Source organism: Mustelus asterias, chromosome 5, assembly GCF_964213995.1.
Source record: "Mustelus asterias chromosome 5, sMusAst1.hap1.1, whole genome shotgun sequence".
Classification (NCBI taxonomy): Eukaryota; Metazoa; Chordata; class Chondrichthyes; order Carcharhiniformes; family Triakidae; genus Mustelus; species Mustelus asterias.
This window is the reverse complement of record NC_135805.1, coordinates 9,581,401-9,594,812: the sequence shown is the minus strand read 5'-3', so window position 1 is coordinate 9,594,812 and position 13,412 is coordinate 9,581,401. Positions and strand designations below refer to the sequence as shown.

General features: G+C 45.3%; 1 protein-coding gene across 1 annotated transcript in view; it reads right to left on the bottom strand.

Annotated features, from left to right (window-relative positions):
• The window catches only part of LOC144493945 (dynein axonemal heavy chain 8-like), a 1,745,965-nt gene that overhangs the window by 418,523 nt on the left and 1,314,030 nt on the right, over positions 1–13,412 (bottom strand). Inside the window, exon 64 of the mRNA XM_078213522.1 lies at positions 11,491–11,613. Within this exon, the coding sequence (XP_078069648.1) occupies positions 11,491–11,613 (123 nt within the window). The remainder of the gene's footprint in view (positions 1–11,490; positions 11,614–13,412) is intronic.

Below are 13,412 nucleotides of genomic sequence, written 5' to 3'. Positions count from 1 at the left end.
GAGGGCCTGTCACTGGTTGCTCCTGTGGTGGCCTCCCCACGCCCTCCACCTCCTGTGCCGCCTCCGCCTCCTCAGCCACCACCATGATGGCCAGCTCTAAATCAATCAGTCCCAGATCCATAATGCACAGTGAGGGTTAGAGAGAGAAAGTTTGATTGATTCCTGTCAGTTAGTGTCCCACTTTTTCTTCAATCTAAGCATCTAGATTCAGCCAATATCTGGGTGCTAAATTCTTCATCTAGACTATGTTCTTCATGTGGTTGTTCAAGAACTCTCCCGTGCAGACTGGGAGGAATGATCACTCAGATTCTCCACAATAGACCTTGGATGGTCAACTCAAACTTTCTTGACACACATGGTTTCAAATCAGGATGCGTGTGATGCATTCCAGCTATCATTCCTTTCAACACGATATCCATCACCCTCCCCATCACAGGATCATTTCTGGTTTATCTTTGATCTTGAGACATTGGGCCCGATTTTACCAATCGGAGCCTAAGGGCGTAATACGGATCTGAGCCCAGAATCCTCTTTGCAGCGCGCCCATACGCGTTTTGCCGGCTCCGGCCCGATGCGCGCTGCGGGCTGTGCTTAGCGCTGGCGGATCGATCTGAGTTGTGAACTGTGCATGCGCAGTTCGAAAAAAATCCAAAGCAGCGCGCCCAGACGCGAAATACAAAACAGCAGAGAGAGCAGAGAGGGGGGGACGGATGGACTTGGGAGAATCTTGCAAACTGCAAATAATGTAGCATCCTCTTTGTGCTGCCTAATTATCTATGAGAAAGGTAATTAAACTACAGTGTCCTAGTGAGCAAGTGTAATACATTTGTGATCTGTAACTGGATTGTTGATACTCAAATGTTTAGAGTCCTGTGGTGAACTTGGCAGAATTGTCCCCGTGGTGGAACTTGGTTGGAAATAAGACTCAAGGAGATTACTACATCTGGGAAACCAACCATAATGAAAAGAAGTTTGTATTGGCAACTCTTCTCTCACATGCCATGGCAGATGTGCCCCTACTTATGAATGTGATTTGCGTGGGCAACATTGGGTGCAGCTACTCTGCCTCTGGAGCAGCCTTGGATCCTTTGTCATCTTGTTTTCATCTGGACATTGCACAGAATTAGAGGAATTCCCTTTGGAAGATAATGTCAAAGTTAAAATCGCAGGAACTAAAAACCTGACAGTCAAAAATCTGGGATAATATTCCAGAACATGGATGGGGGATATACATTTTGAAATATTATCCCAGATTGTTGACTGTCAGGTTTTTAGTCCCTGCGATTATAACTTTGACATTATCTTCCAAAAGGGATTCCTCTAATTCTGTGTAATGTCCAGATGAAAACAAGATGACAAAGGATCCAAGGCTGCTCCAGAGGCAGAGTAGCTGCACCCAACGTTGCCCATGCAAGTCACATTCATAAGTAGGGGCACATCTGCCATGGAATGTGAGAGGAGAGTTGCCAATCCAAGCTTCTTTTCATTATGGTTGGTTTCCCAGATGTAGTAATCTCCTTGAATCTTATTTCCAACCAGGTTCCACCACGGGGACAATTCTGCCAAGTTCACCACATGACTCTGAACATTTGAGCATCAACAATCCAGTTACAGATCACAAATGTATTACACAGGGCACTACTTGCTCACTAGGACACTGTAGTTTAATTACCTTTCTCATAGATAATTAGGCAGCACAAAGAGGATGCTACATTATTTGCAGTTTGCAGGATTCTCTCAAGTCCATCCGCTCCCACCCCCCCCCCCCCCCATGCCCCCCAGCCACATGCAGCACACAGTCACAGCCCCTGGTAACATTGGAAGGCTGCAGCAGTGCGATCTGCACTGTGTGCACATCTTCAGCCGTCAGCCTGAAGTGAGCTGCAGTGCCAGGATCCAGCTGCACTGCAGGACCCGAGGTCCGTGCTGCCACACGGATATCGGAGTTCGTGCACAGCAACAGCCCCCCCTCCCCCCGACACACTCGCAGAGACGCCACGGACCCGGGACAGCGGAATGGCCGCGACTCAAGACACACGTAAGTACCGGGGAGCCTCTGAACGCAATGCGCCTACCTCCTCGCCAACCCTCACTGAGGAAGCGCCGGCTTCCGACTTTTATTTACCAGGTCGTTAAAAACGCGGACGCGGATTGGGCCGCACGGTGGTAAAATGGGATTTGGTGGTAGAGTTGGGCGCGCGCTTCATTAAGTCGATTTAAATGCATGCAAATGCATTTAACTCGGCGGGCTGCCTGAGCCCACGCCCAAATCGGGTGTTGGTAAAGCCGCGCTCTGCTAGGAATCGGGTGCGCACCGCGTTAAAGACCCGATGCCCAACTTTACCGCGATTTCGCGCCAGAAGTTTTGGTAAAATCGGGCCCATTGTCACAGGCAAAAATAAACAATATTAGCAAAACTAATTGGTGGCATCTGGTCAATAGGTAAAATTAAGTGCTTAGCACGGCGCTCCGATTGACGATATTTCATATCATTGGTGTGCACATAAAATTAGTGACAATCTTTGCAATTGGCAAGCAGCTGATGATGGTATGCCTTTATATGTCCCAAAGATAGTAGTTATAGAACATAGAACATAGAACATAGAACATTACAGCGCAGAACAGGCCCTTCGGCCCACGATGTTGCACCGACCAGTTAAAAAAAAAACTGTGACCCTCCAACCTAAACCAATTTCTTTTCGTCCATGAACCTATCTACGGATCTCTTAAACGCCCCCAAACTAGGCGCATTTACTACTGATGCTGGCAGGGCATTCCAATCCCTCACCACCCTCTGGGTAAAGAACCTACCCCTGACATCGGTTCTATAACTACCCCCCCTCAATTTAAAGCCATGCCCCCTCGTGCTGGATTTCTCCATCAGAGGAAAAAGGCTATCACTATCCACCCTATCTAAACCTCTAATCATCTTATATGTTTCAATAAGATCCCCTCTTAGCCGCCGCCTTTCCAGCGAAAACAATCCCAAATCCCTCAGCCTCTCCTCATAGGATCTCCCCTCCATACCAGGCAACATCCTGGTAAACCTCCTCTGCACCCTCTCCAAAGCCTCCACATCCTTCCTGTAATGTGGGGACCAGAACTGCACACAGTACTCCAAGTGCGGCCGCACCAGAGTTGTGTACAGTTGCAACATAACGCTACGACTCCTAAATTCAATCCCCCTACCAATAAACGCCAAGACACCATATGCCTTCTTAACAACCTTATCTACTTGATTCCCAACTTTCAGGGATCTATGCACACATACACCTAGATCCCTCTGCTCCTCCACACTATTCAAAGTCCTCCCGTTAGCCCTATACTCAACACATCTGTTATTCCTACCAAAGTGAATTACCTCACACTTCTCCGCATTAAACTCCATCCGCCACCTCTCGGCCCAACTTTGCAACCTGTCTAAGTCTTCCTGCAAACTACGACACCCTTCCTCACTGTCTACCACACCACCGACTTTGGTGTCATCAGCAAATTTGCTAATCCACCCAACTATACCCTCATCCAGATCATTAATAAATATTACAAACAGCAGTGGCCCCAAAACAGATCCCTGAGGTACACCACTTGTAACCGCACTCCATGATGAATATTTACTATCAACCACCACCCTCTGTTTCCTATCCGCTAGCCAATTCCTGATCCAATTTCCTAGATCACCCCCAATCCCATACATCTGCATTTTCTGCAGAAGCCTACCATGGTGAACCTTATCAAACGCCTTACTAAAATCCATATATACCACGTCCACTGCCTTGCCCCCATCCACCTCCTTGGTCACTTTCTCAAAAAACTCAATAAGGTTAGTAAGGCACGACCTACCTGCCACAAAACCATGCTGACTATCACCTATCAATTCATTACTCTCCAAATAACTATAAATCCTATCCCTTATAATTTTTTCCAACATCTTGCCGACAACAGAAGTGAGACTCACCGGTCTATAATTCCCGGGGAAGTCTCTGTTCCCCTTCTTAAACAATGGGACAACATTCGCTAACCTCCAATCTTCTGGTACTATACCAGAGGCCAACGACGACCTGAAGATCAGAGCCAGAGGCTCTGCAATCACTTCTCTTGCCTCCCAGAGAATCCTTGGATAAATCCCATCCGGACCAGGGGATTTATCTATTTTCAGACCCTCCAGAATATCCTGCACATCCTCCTTATCAACTGTAATACTGTCTATTCTACTCCCTTGCAACCCAGTGTCCTCCTCAGCTATATTCATGTCCCCTTGCGTGAACACCGAAGAGAAATATTGGTTCAATGCTTCACCAATCTCCTCCGGTTCCACACATAACTTCCCTCTGCCATCTATAACTGGCCCTAAACTTGCCCTAACCAACCTTCTGTTCTTGACATACCTATAGAACGCCTTAGGATTCTCTTTAACCCTATCCGCCAAAGTCTTCTCATGTCCCCTTTTAGCCCTTCTAAGCTCGCTCTTCAACTCCCTCTTAGCCAATCTAAAGCTTTCTAGTGCACTACCCGAGTGCTCACGTCTCATCCGAACATAAGCCTCCTTTTTCTTTTTAACCAACAAAGAAACTTTTTTGGTGCACCACGGTTCCCTAGCCCTACCAATTCCTCCTTGCCTGACAGGGACATACCTATCACAGACTCGCAGTAGCTGCTCCTTGAATAAACTCCACATGTCGGACGTTCCCAGTCCCTGTAATCTCCTAGTCCAACCTATGTTTCCTAATTCTCTCCTAATAGCCTCATAATTACCCTTCCCCCAGCTAAAACCACTGGCCCGAGGTTCATGCCTATCCCTTTCCATCACTAAGGTGAACGTAACCGAATTGTGGTCACTATCACCAAAATGCACACCAACTTCCAAGTCTAGCACCTGGTCTGGCTCATTTCCCAGCACCAGATCCAATATAGCCTCACCTCTAGTTATGTGTCGATGATTCATCAATATTGTGAAATGATAACCACATAAAAATGATGAAACCTTTGTACATCAATAATTATACTCAATGTTTCTTTTTCTATCTGAGCATAGTTAGATTCTGCACTAGTCAGAGAACGCAAAGCAAAAGATATTTATTGTTCTTCTCCCAAAGGCATGATATGTAAAATTACTGCCCCTAGTCCATAATGTGAAGCAATGCAAGCAAGCAATAATGGTAACTTCAGATTCAACTGAACCAATATTTCAGATTTCTGCAAAACACCTTTAACATCCTTTTATGCTATCTCATATTCTATTGTCCAGTCCCATGCCTGTTTCACACACAGTAAATTATATAATGACTTCAATCTTGTAGTTAAGTTAGGAACAAATTTGCCATAATAATCTACTAATCCTAGAAAGAACCTTAATTGCGTCACATTCATCGGATGTGGTTCTTCTAAAATAGCTTTCATTTTTTTAGGTGCTTTATGTAGGCCTTTACTATCAATTAAATGACCCAAATACTGGACTTTTTTTTATTCCTTCATGGGATGTGGGTGCTACTGGCTGTGCCAGCATTTATTGCCCATTCCTGAGGGCATTTAAGACCCTTTGCTGTGGGTCTGGAGTCACATGTAGGTCAAACCAGGTAAGAACAACAGATTTCCCTCCCTAAAGGACATTACTGAAACAGATGGGTTTTTATAATAATTGATAATGGTTTCATGGTTATCATTAGACTTTTAATTCTAGACTTCTATTAAATTCAACTTCCACCATCTGCTGTGGTGGGATTCGAACTCGGGTCCCCAGAGCATTACGCTGGGTCTCTGTACAATACCACAATGTCACTGCCTTCCCTGTATGCCATTGCCCCCCCCGACCGATATCTGGAAAGAATCACAATTTTCTTTCTTAATATGCAGACTATTTGCTCGAAAACACTTCAATGTTGCTTCTAAATCATTCAAGTGCTCCTTTTCACTGGACCCTGTAATTAGACTATCATCCAGATAACATTGTACACCAGAGAGACCATTTAAAATCTTATCCATCAACCTTTGGAATAGGCTGGTGCGGATATTATTTCAAAAGGCAATCTTTTATAACAAAAAATTATCTTTACAAGTAATGATGATAAGCAATGGCTGAGATTCAGCAGCTACATTTGTCTGTAAATATGCCTTTATATGGCACAAAAATAATAGTTCAGGGTCGATGATCAGTCAATAATGTGCTGTATTTTTGCCCACCTGATAACTCAGAAATAAAGGGGGCGATGCTCCCAAAAGCGTTGAATTGGCGGGAAAACTGTTCTAGATCACGACTGTTTTGTCAGTTCAACTTCTCACTCGAATCTCCCCACTCTGTGCAACGCAGAAGTTCCAATCGTGAATCTCATTAAAAACCCAGGGGGACCATAAAAGTCTATTTGCACCAGAGTCTGCCAGTTCTGGAACTCTGCGCATGCACAGTGGCTCCAATCTGTCAGACTCCCCGTTTGCTGTCCAACTCGATCGCTGGCCAGCCCGGGACCCCCACAGTGCTGCCCCTCCAGCCCCACCCCCATGGCCCCCACAACGATTCCTGGGCCAGCCCTCAACCCCCCCCCACCCGCCCCAGAGCACCCCGATGTCCAGCCCAACCCCTCCAGCAGTGGCGATACCATCCGCCCCCCCCCCCACTTCCAGAGGCAGGTTCCCCTCGGGCAGACCACCCACCCACCCCCCCCCCCCTCAGGCCCACCCCAATCTCTGCCCTTCCTCCATCCCAGACCGATCGCCATGCAGAGTGGCAGCGGGACCCCCCCACCCCCAAGATCGCCCCAGGTCATGTCCACAATCGGCTTCGCCCCCTAGGCACTGCCTGATGCCCAATGGGCAATGCCAAGATGCCCCCTGGGCATGGGTACTTTGCCCCTTGGGCAGTGCCATGGGGCACAGGCTGGCATTGCCAGGGTGCCCATGCCTAGGGGGCACCACTCCCCCGCTGCCCGACCCCCTGGGGGCCCCGATTGCCCCCCCTTCATTCTGTTGGGGTCTCCCGCTAGTTCCCCAAACGTGGGGAGTTACTCTAACCCCTGTTGGAATGAAGTACTCCTGCGGGGTGGGAGATTCAATCGGGACCGGTAAGTTCCCGATCATGAAATGTAAAATCCATTTAAAATACATTAAAAAAAGATTCAAATGACTTACCTGCCTTCCCGCCGGTTTCCAGTGTGGTCTGGTCTCCGACTGTTCTCTGGCTCTGGGAGATGCGCATGCGTTCCCAGCGCATTTGCAAATCCCGGAACAAGGCCAGCGACGCACATCTCCCGTCCCGACCCACTAGAAAGGTTGCGGGTCAGGATGGGAGAATCGCCCCAAATCTTCAATTAAAGGAAGTGAATATTGATCAATTTGATTTGATTTATTATTGTCACATGTATAGGGATACAGTGAAAAGTATTGTTTCTTGCACGCTATGCAAACAAAGCATACCATTTATAGAGTACATGGGGAGAAGGAAAGGAGAGGGTGCAGAAGATAGAATCATCATGCAACACTGGATATATGGTTGTTTTAAAATCAACACAAATATGAACTGAACATCTGGTTTCATGACCAGGTACATTGGGTGGCCCAGTTATTCATTGTAACATTGTAACTGGCTCTAACACAGCAGTGTTAACAAGTCATTCTGATTCTTCTTTGACCTTGGATATGGCACTGCTCTTGCTTTGAGAGTTTTTTTGATTGACTATTAGGCTTTATCTTGAGTTTCACTTGATTCCCTTCATTGAACCAAGTGCCTCTTCGAATACACTCTTGTATTTGTCCAGAAGGTGCTGAAAGTCTGTTTTGGTAGCATTCTACACAAGAACACAAGTTCACAAGAAATAGAAACAGGAGTAGGCCACCAGGCCCTTCAAGACCGCCCCACCGTTCAATACGATCATGGCTGACCCATGCCGCCCTCAACTCCTTTTCTGTGCTTTTTCCCTCTGGGTCCATTGGTTGGTGCCCACCAAGGTTTGACCTTCCCACATTCCTTTCTCTAGTCCCACCTCTGGCCTATTATCAGTTAATCTGTTTCCACTCAGCTCCTCTCCTTGCCAAACCTTTCTAACACAAAGAATCACAGGATGTTTACAGTGCAGAAGGAGGCTATTTAGCCGACTAAGTCTGGGCTGACTCTCTGAATGAACATGCTGCAGAATCCCACTCCCTTGCCTTATCCCTGTACATTCTGTCTTTTCAGAGAACAATCCAATTCCTTTCTCAATACATCAATCAAACCTGGAATAATTCAGCTGCATAATTTGATAGGAAGTAACGATTGTTGTTGTCCAACTTGAATTTCAAAATCTTAACAATTGCAGGAAGAAAGAATGTTTTAACTCTAAGATAAAGAAAGTTACAGAGAGGCTGCACAATGCTTTGGGTTTTAACATAGTGGGGTCAAATGGTGAAGTACTTAACAGTATCAAACCATTTTTATCAGGAACTTCTTCAGCACAGGTTGACACTTTGGTGCTGGTTTGCACAGTTGGGAGCACTTTTGTTTTCCTTAAGCACCAGTACGGGCCATTGGAGAGACATCACCTAATCATGGACATTGAAAACACTGCAACACATTTATCAATGTAGGTACAAGTCAACAATAAAGTTCAAAATAATAATAGGCATGCACTCGGACAGCCCTGATTGGGAATTGTCTATCAGAGCATACCCCATGGAGATTAATTGTAACAGGGCATCCACACATGCTAACAAAACAGTTTGGAACAACTGATGAGAAACAAAAGCCATAACAAAGATAATATCCATTGTGACAAGTTAGCATGAATAAACATTGGAACTAGATATTTTGCAGTGAATACAAATTATATGTCCAAAATATGCCAACATTCACTTTCTAAGGGGTACAATATCAAACCACTTATAAGGTTTGGATGAAATCTGAAGTTTATGTTATCTTGTTGTTGAATTTCTTACACATCAAAAGAAAAATCACAAGATCCAAAATATCCAGAACTTTTGTGATCGAAAGGAAAAATGAAGAAGGCTCAGTATCTTACCAAGTGCTTATTGAGACATTGAAAACATATAAATACCTGTAATGTAATGGAATATCCCAAAGCCACTTCACAGGAGCATTATAAAATGAAGTAAAATACTGAGTCACAGAAGGAGATATTGGGGACGATCTTACTGTTATGCCCCACTGTCCAATGGATGGGGCGAGCCGGTAAGATCACGCGAGAGGCGAGAAATCAAATTCACACCCAATTTCTCGCATCTTGTGATCTTACCAGCACCGGATATCCAGTGCGATCAGCCTTGCCCCATTTCTGGCACGGGGCCGAATAATTTATTTAAAATATATTCAAATCTGCTTTTCATTGAATTAATGAGCCCGGGACGTTATCGTCTGGGCCCACTTGCCTCTGTGGCCTCGCCAAAAGAGGTTCTTTCTGGCAAGAATCACAGCTGGTCCCCAGCAATAGGGACCAGTCATGATGGCCTCGCTGGTAGAACCGGAGGCCATTGAGGACCCCCAGGGAGTCGGGGGCAAGGTGGGATGCCCCTTGAGCAGTGCCAGCCTGCTTATTGGGCACACTGCACTCCCACCCGGCATTGAGCAGTGCCATGGGGATGGAGCCAGAGGGGATGAGGCCCACTGGAGGCGGGGCAAGACCCGGGGTGCTCGGTCGGTGGTTGGGGGAGTGGGGACCTGCTGTACACTCTGCATTAGGGATTGGTGGGGGAGGAAGGGGGACATGCTGCCACTCTGCATTAGGGATTAGTGGGGGAGGAAGGGGGACCTGCTGCCACTCTGCATTAGGGATCGGTCGGAGTGAGGGAGGGGGACAATTGGGGCTGGCTCTGGTTGGGGGGGGGGCGGGGGGGGGGCTGGTGTGCTGGACTGGCAATCGTGGGGGGATCCAGCTGGTGATCAGGGGGGAAGGGAGGGGGGAGTCAGTCTGGGTGGGGGGGTTCATGGGGTCCACTGGTCCAGGCAGCTTGGGGTGGTTGCGAAAGGCTGCCTGCCCCTGTGATAGCTGGGGGTCGGTGCTTTATTTATGCTGGGAGGCTGTTTGAGAACAACAGAGGCTGAGTGACAAGCCTCTGCTGCTAGAGACCTGTGCATGCACAATCGAGCCCTTTGCTGCTATCAGCCAGCGTTTGGACGATTTAAGCCCGCTCCCTCTTTCCCCTGCAGGTGAAAAAACGTTTTTGAGGATTTTTTTTGTCTAAGTGGATAAGATAGCAGATTTGAAGTCACCCAGAAAATTGATCAGAAATTCTCCTGTTTTCACGCTCATCCTGAACGAAAGTTTGGTCAAAGAGATAGTTTTAAGCAGTGTCTTAAATGAAAAAAACAAGATCAAGAGGCTGAGAGATCAGGAGAAGGAAGTCCAAATCCAAGAATACATTGGAATAATTTAGCCCAGAGGAAATAAAGGTATGGACAAAGGTTTCAGCAGCAGATGAGCTCATAAAATGAGGTCAACTCTCCTTATGACAGACACAATGTGGAGATTCCAATTGCTGATTGATGAATCGGAAGAGTGAGCATTTCTCCAGTAAGACCAGCGCTTCAAACCTGCTGGAACTTGAGCATGATTCTCAGGACTATTCCACCAGCAAGGGTGAAGTCCAGCTGTATTACACAGGTGGAAATAGGCAGTCCTTGTGATAGTGTGGGGATGAGATCAGACAATTTTCTCAGGATCAAATGTAATACCAATTTTGTGAACAGACTAGCTTAATCAAAGAGTGTCGCCAAGGGCCAAGGTGTGGGATGAAGTAAGTAGTTTGGGAACAGAGTTGGGAACAGCGTTGGGAATGGGAACTGAAAACAATGGCTTCAGTCTTCTGAACACTTAATTGGAGGAAATTTCTTCTCAACCATTGCTGGAAGTTGGAAATGCAGTCTAATAATTTTGCAGTAGAGGTAGGGGTGAATGCCGTCAGAACATATGTGAACTAACGCTGGGTCTGCACATGGTGCCATAGACACATAGAAGATAGGAGCAGAAGGAGGCCATTTGGCCCTTCGAGCCTGCTCCGCCATTCATTATGATCATGGCTGATCATCGAACTCAATAGCCTAATCCTGGTTTTTCCCCATAACCTTTGATCCCATTCGTCCCAAGTGCTATATCCAGCCACCTCATAAAAACATAGAAGATAGGAGCAGGAGCAGGCCATTTGGCCCTGTGCTACCAAAGAACAGCATGTAGATGGAAGACAGAAGAAGGTAAAGGATAGATCTTTGCTAGGTAGGCAGAAGAAAATGTCTTGAAAATGTGGATGACAATGGTGCAGAAAGATAATGGAAAAGGACTGTGCATTTGAAAATTCCCAAAGCTAGGTATAAGGTCAGTATGTATGAAAGGTTGATGAGATAGGAAAGAGATAAAAATGAACTTTGGAATGTCTGTCATGATTCTGGCATCTAAGTATCTATGGATAAATATTTATGGAACTTCGTTTTACTTTTTTTCTGATTTTCCTCGAAACTTACTGGTAGATATAATTTCAACATATCTATAATTAGTTAGAATTCTAAAATCTCACTTTGATCAGATGTGTCATTGCATCCTTGAAGAACACCAGATCAAAAAAACCCGATCGGACACCTTCATTATGTTGTTGCTGATAAAACTGCAATTTTTCAGTCAGGAATTCATAGCTTGGTATCTGGAACACATTCAGTACAACCATTAGAAAAGATAACATCATAAATAATGAAAAATTAAGGATGTCATTAATGCAATATACCTCATCCTTCCATAGAAAACTACAATTACTAGATTATAGTATTTATCTCCTGCAAATACATTTACAATTCAGTACACAAAATTGATAAAATTCAATGTACTTATTTTTCATGAATGGGCTGCCAGAGCTTTAGGCTTCAGGTGTTAGGAATGGGTTAACAGACTTTCCAATTAAGTCCTACTTTGATGTCAATTATTCAACAGAAGTCACTGATATATAAAAGGGCCACAGGTGGCACCGGGGTTTTGGTGGAGAATTGTATGTGAAGTTGGATCAAAGAAATAAATATATTTTATGAAGAAGCAGAACTCTTTTACTGAACAGCAACCAAGAGGCTCAAACATCAGGCCTACTTGTCTCAGGATTGTATGGTATTCACTGCCATCTAAGCAGTGTGGCAAAATAAATATATTTTTAAGACAGTTATGTTGCTCCTGTGCAGCTCAGGAAAAAGAAAGGTTTAGCCACACAGCATTGCTGAGGGTCATTGTTGTCCCCTTTCTATTGTCCTCACACCCAACCCTTGGACTTACTTGAGGACCATTGGTGGCAATACAGGTTGTCTGAAATCAGAAGGTAAGAGCCATAGAATGCAGGTGGGCTTGCTTAGATGGTGCATTTGTAAAGGGGGATTATTGGCTTGCAGGTCAGTTTTAGGATGGACCACAGTCGACTGCATTGTAATTGAGATGAATGGAGCTTAAGCAGGTGCTCTGGTTTCAATTTTTGTGTGTTTGGATACCTTTATCAGGGATCTGACAATTAGGGCTCAGGGAGGTCCTGGTGAGCTAAAAAGATGGCAGAAAGTCTCTGCTTCATGCTGGAGACAGTTAGAGCTCCGAGCTCACAGAAGCCCTGTAAGCCATTTACAGCTCGGCACAACTGGGAGATGGAGTTCAGAAAAACCAAGGGGCTGTGCAAGCTTAGTAAAGCTGGTGGTCTGTGAAAAGGTTGGAAACGTTTAGCAAGTTAGAAGCAGGAGTGTAGCTTTGTAAATCCTTTGGAATGCAGTCTCAGGAGAAGAGATTGAACTGTTGGGAGGTGAGTAGTCACTGAGACAGTCTGAATCAGACCAGTCTTTGTGGGAATTAAGAAACGAGATTTTAGAAAATGAGAAGTTGAAATCCATGAGGGAGACACAGTTTTAATGAGATTTTATGATTCACAGTGGTTACTTATGCCTGGGTAGGTTGCTAAGAAATCTGTGGAATCTGTCTTGGTCATATCAGGTTAAAAAGATAAAACAATTTACAATATATATCTTGTAACATCCAGGGTAACTATGAGGTACATGTGAATTAACAGGCAACTGTGGTCAAACACACCACGTTATACAATAAATGTTAGAAGTGACCACTTATCAAAGGAAAGATATACTGGAAACAGCCCAGAGAAGGTTTAATTGTTTGATCCCTGGTACGGGGGGATTTTCTTATGCGAGGTTAAGGAGGTTGGCCTGTACTCATTGGAGTTTAGAAGAATGAGAGGCAACCTTATTGAGACATATAGGTTTCTCAAGGGACTTGACAGGGTACATGCTGAGAGGACATTTCCTCTTGTAGAAAAGTCTAGTACCATAATCTTAAAGTAAAGGGTCACCAAGTTAAGACAGAGATGAGGAGGAATCTCTTCTCAGAGGATAGTGAATCTGTGGAATTCTTTACCACAGAGAGCTGTGGAGGCTGGGTTGTTAAGTATGATCAAGATAGACAGATTTT